This window comes from Vombatus ursinus, unplaced genomic scaffold (assembly GCF_900497805.2).
Source record: "Vombatus ursinus unplaced genomic scaffold, bare-nosed wombat genome assembly UNPS02014798.1, whole genome shotgun sequence".
In the NCBI taxonomy this organism is placed as follows: domain Eukaryota; kingdom Metazoa; phylum Chordata; class Mammalia; order Diprotodontia; family Vombatidae; genus Vombatus; species Vombatus ursinus.
Window position 1 is genome coordinate 9874932 of NW_020954576.1, and position 5338 is coordinate 9880269.

General features: G+C 34.2%; 1 protein-coding gene across 1 annotated transcript in view; it reads right to left on the minus strand.

The window, feature by feature from the left end:
* Nucleotides 1-1753: 1753 nt before the first annotated feature.
* Nucleotides 1754-5338, minus strand: part of LOC114049973 (mitochondrial import receptor subunit TOM20 homolog) — an 18849-nt gene continuing 15264 nt past the window's right edge. The window contains exons 4-5 of the mRNA XM_027871467.1: nt 3797-3939; nt 1754-1846 (exon numbers count right to left, since the gene is read on the minus strand). Coding sequence (XP_027727268.1) covers nt 1802-1846; nt 3797-3939 — 188 coding nt within the window. The 3' untranslated portion in view covers nt 1754-1801. The remainder of the gene's footprint in view (nt 1847-3796; nt 3940-5338) is intronic.

Below are 5338 nucleotides of genomic sequence, written 5' to 3' on the forward strand. Positions count from 1 at the left end.
CAAAAGCCTTATTCCCCTTGGCAGAATGGCCTCCCCTTCTCCCCCATTTTTAGTCACCAAATCATTATTTTAAGGCTCTCAGTTCTTAAGATTATAAAACTAGAGGAGATTGTAGAACAAGATTTCAATGCTACTGAACAGAACACATGACTTTTTTTTTTTTGGCTAGGCAATGGGGTTAAGTGGCTTGCCCATGGTCACACATCTAGGAGTGTTGTGTCTGAGGCCAGATTTGAACTCAGGTCCTTCTGACTCCAGGGCCAGTGCTCTATCCACTGCACCACCTAGGTGCCCCAACATGATTTTTTTTAAAGAAAAGTTTTATAAACAGGTCGTAGCAAATCATTGGGGCCACTCTATAGTTCAGAAAGACTTAAGATAGTGTTTAGACTAGAATGTCCCAATATGTACCAGATGCTAGGCTTTAGTTTTCCAACTGGTTTGCCTACAGAAAAAGATTGATCAGCCCAATCCCTCCAAGAAAAAGTCTTCATCCATGATGTCAAACCCTGATGTTTCAATGTTCAAGAAAGTAAAAACAACAACAACAACAAAGATTTGAAGGTGTAGAGGAGGAGAAATGAATGAAGACCATGGCGAAAAGTGCAAGGAAGTAAGGGTAAGTTAAACTTACTCTAAAATATATCAGGGTTGGAAGCGACTTCACCTTAGAAATCATCTAATCCAACACATAACTGAAAAGGAGTTCCAAAAAGGTCATACAGTCTCCAATTTGAAGACCTTCAATGATGGGGAATTCACAGTATTTTGACATAAATGTACTAGTCTACTTTTGGATAGTCAACTGTCAGAAAATTTTTCTTCACTACTGATTTTTAAATTAAAAAGAAAAACTCATCAGGGTAATAGTAATAGGCCAAGGAAACCATTTTGGAATATGTAATTAATATTTGTGACTGGTAAGACAAACATGTATGGAAAACACACCATAACTAAGTGGCTTTGACGATGAAGAAGATAATCATAGAGCTGAAAAGAACTCAGATTACTTAATACAAATCTCTCATTTTCAGCAGTTCTGTGATAAAGGAGTCTGTCCTACACAACCATAGCTGTTAGTGACAGAACAGAACTAGAACAGGTTTCTTGACTGTTACTAGGTTCAGTGCTCTTTCCAATAACTCTGATTTGCAAGATAACTATCTAGGACTCATATGCTTGTTTTAAATAAAATAATTTTCAAGGGTTTTTTTGGTTGTTGATAGCTGTTGTCTTATACACCAAAAATATCTCCTAAATGTATCCATGATTATCTTTATAAATAGGAAATACTTCACATCCAGTGAATTTCACAGCTTGTTAGCTTCGGTAAATTAAAAAAAAAAAGAAGTCAGTTTTCTACTATATTACAAAATTTACTAAGATAAACCAAATCCACCCATTAGCTCTCTAACATGGAGTGCAGAATTCTTTTTATTGCCTTAACTTTTATTTTTCAAAAAATGAGCACTGGGTATTTTTTTTAACATGTAGTAGTGTCATGTCATATGTATCTTGCAACTGCATATTTTAGTAACAAATGAAATTAGTATTATTTAGATAATTCATAGTGTATTTATAAAATGAAATTTTTTTTATCAAAATACACTTCTCACTAAGATAAATAAATAAAATCCAAGCAAACTCACCTACACAAAGTTAGAATCAACTTTGGTAGATTTCAGTGTAATACATAGTCCATAACTAGCATGTTTGCCCTTTCCCCCCATTGCTGCTCATCTTCTGGGCTAAGAATTATTTAAAAATTTTTTATTAAGATTTTATTATGTTGACATGTTTCTCATTCCACATCATCTTCGGCCAAACTCTGTACACTCACAATTCTCTATGGAGGAAAAAAAAAGGAAATATATATAGATTTCATACAAAAAACATTAAGCCCACCTACATACAAGAAAAATACATTGCTAATCCAGGCATTTGGAAATTGTACCTTACTGGCCAATTCCCCTTATTATTTTTAAAATATGATATGGTATTTCATAGTTACAGCCAAGTAGAAAGGTGACCAAATTAGACCTATTTCCATTTGAAAATGCAATACAAAGTCTACCAATACATGGCAGCTTTTGTACTTTGTAACCCACAGAATTAACATGCCATTATTTAAACTAAAACAAAGGGGAGGTGGAAAATGGGACCCTATATTCTTCTCTCCCTGGTAAACAAAACAAGACTACTGATCAAGACTTTCAGAACAATTCACCCCGAAATCATTCCTACTTCAAAGGAATGCAGGCTCACCATAAAAAGCCCAAGCACTGCAGCATGATTATAACAAGGTATCAATGTCTGAAACACTTATATAGCCTGGTCATCACAGGTTATAACTTCATCCCCTACACAGGCCAATATTTACACAAAGAAATTTAGTTTTCACTCTATACTAAGTTTTCAATACTGTTCAAGAGACAAAAATAAAGACTATTTCATACGGGAATGATACCATTAGGCATAAGTAATTCAAAGAACCAAATGAAATCAGTATGCCTTCAATAACAGAGGCTAAAATTTAGTTTAAGAAGATTCAAAGAATTCTTACAGAAATTCTAATGTACTTGTGGGCTCTTGGTTTTGCTTTACTTTACTCTTTCTCCCCCTTGTGCAAACTGCAAGTGCCTCATGGTAAGTATTCATAAATTCTTCTTCTAGTGTGGTAATAGTGGGGCAAGAGATCAGGCACATGCACTGTTGCCACTACAAAAATCAATTTTTTGTACATTTAACTTCTGACACTCTATAAAATCTTCTATGGGCAAGGTCTAAATCCTAGTTTTGGGGTCCTCTATTCAATGGAATTTTTTGTTCCCTCAGTCCTGTTTGTTCCCCAGCTCCTATTCCCACTAAGTATCAAAATCCAGCTAGGAAAGATGATCTTCCTGAAGGGTCATTGAGAAGGTACTTATAAGACTGTGTACTGATGATCTCTTCCTACTTCCTCCATCACGTCTTACATATTATTTATCACTACCAAGCAAAAGCTACTTAGGAATTTAAAAGGTTGACTTTTATGTTTCACGACATGTCATCTTCCAAATACAAAATGTGTACTCTCTTAAAAAAAAAAATTCTTTAGGTTTCTGGAGGAGAATATAATACTGTTATCACTAGCGACTCTAACATATGCATAACTTATACTCCAAGTCTTGGAGTGGTATCACTACGACATACCCTCATTAGTGTAAAACCTATCAATGATAGCTGACCCTATAAGTTCATGTCCTAAAAGTCAGAGGGGGTATTTGTTGATACAACAAAGGCATGCCAGTTCTAAATAAACAGGGGCTATAACTTTCAGCATATCACTTGTCAAGACAGGGAAGTTTATAGAGACAGCCCAATATAACTTTATGTTAAAAACAAACAAACAAAAACAACAAAATTTATGGGATATGAGCATTTTTAAAGGTTAATGATCTTCAAGGATCATTCTCTCTAGTAACTAAACCATTAGGTTGAGTCAACTCAGTATGACAAAGTTTATAGTACCCAGTGGCGGTAACTATTACGTATTAACAAGAAAATTTCATAATCTTATTATTCACTATATAGCTTTATGTAATATAATATTATTCCACATTATTATTATCCTAATTGGATCTGAGATATATATGCCTGCAATACTATTTCAAATTTATGGCTGAATTTTATTATTTAACTAGGTTTAATAGGAAAGCATTTAAAAGTTCACATTCCAAAATGATCAAATTTAATTTTCAGATTCTAAATAACTACCATTTTCCCCATTACTGCAGAAAATTCCATTTTTTTTTACCTGGCTAATTGTTGGCAGCTTAGTCAGAAGCATCTGGAACACTGGTGATGGAAGAGTCTGCTGTAAAACTTGCAACAACTGCTGTGGCTGCCCACATACCGCAATGGCATTTGTCAAGTGGTCAACACCCTTTTCATATTCACCTATAAAGGAATTCTTTAATGTAAATGCTTTTATGGAACCTACAAAGTCTTTTCCTTTAATTATAAACTTCATATATAAAGCACTTATTGCTATACTTTAAGTAGAACTCTTTTCTAAGACCTCATTCTTCATAAAATTCTATTATAATAAACCTCATGGGACAACATTATCCTAATTCTTTGAATATAGTGAAACTCTGTTATATCAATTATATTTTGAAACAAGTTGGCAATTAGGAGGGACTAAGAAGTATGTTTGTTATCTAGAGATTGCTATCTGATGTGATGAAATTTGTCTCAACAGTTAAACTTAATAATTAAAACCAGAGTATAAACAGTATTCGAATTATAAATTTTAAAAATAAATTTTAATTATTTTTAAGTACTTAGTAAAACTTATCTGATAGCGGTTCATGGGAGGGGGCTGTTTTAAACAATAATTTAAGAAAAATTAATTAAATTATTCCATATTATAATAATGTATATTAATACATAATAAATGTCAATTGCATAATGTATATGTAACTTCTGAAGTGCTTAAAAACTTATGCCAACATACCTCATTCCATTTTTCCCCCCTGTTAATTCCCCTACCATAACTTTTTTTTTAGGCAATTGGGGTTAAGTGACTTGCCCAGGGTCACACAGCTAGTAAGTGTCAAGTGTTTGGTCTGAGGCCAGATTTGAACTCAGGTCCTCCTGACTTCAGGGCTGGTGCTCTATCCACTGCACCACCAAGCTGCCCCACTCTACCATAACTTTTCATGGCAGACTAATCTCACTTTCTCTTATAGATTTAAGAGTGGGAAAAGACCTTGGAAATGTAGTCAAACATCTTTATGTTACAGATGAAGAAACTAAGTCCCAAAAGAGTTAATTACTTGCCATGGGTCTCACAGCTACTAAGTGTCTGAAGCGGAAGTCAAATTGGGGTCTTCCAGAAGTCTATCCATTATATTAAACTCTCAAAAGAGAAGTACTGTAGACGTATTTTAGCTAGATCATAGCAAAGCATTCAACAAAAGCCATGCTCTCATATCTCTGAGAGATTAAGTGGACCAGATAATACAGAATGGATAATGTAGTTGTATCAGAATTGGCCTAAATGGTCAGACCCAAAGAGCAATCACTGGTGGCTTAATGTTAACTTTGTTAGTTATTCTCTAGTACTAGAAGTCAGGAAGGCCTAAAGATCAAACTCTCACCTCAGAAACTTTATAGTTGTGTGACCTCAGGCAATTCACCTAAATTTCTCATGATGACCTCACCTCGTTAGGCCCTTCCACCTCTAAATTAATGATCCTACAAATGTGCCAGGAATTTGTGCTTGGTCTTATGCTAGTTAGTATTTTCATCAATGGCTAGCATAGTCACAGAATGTATTTATTAAAAAATTTAA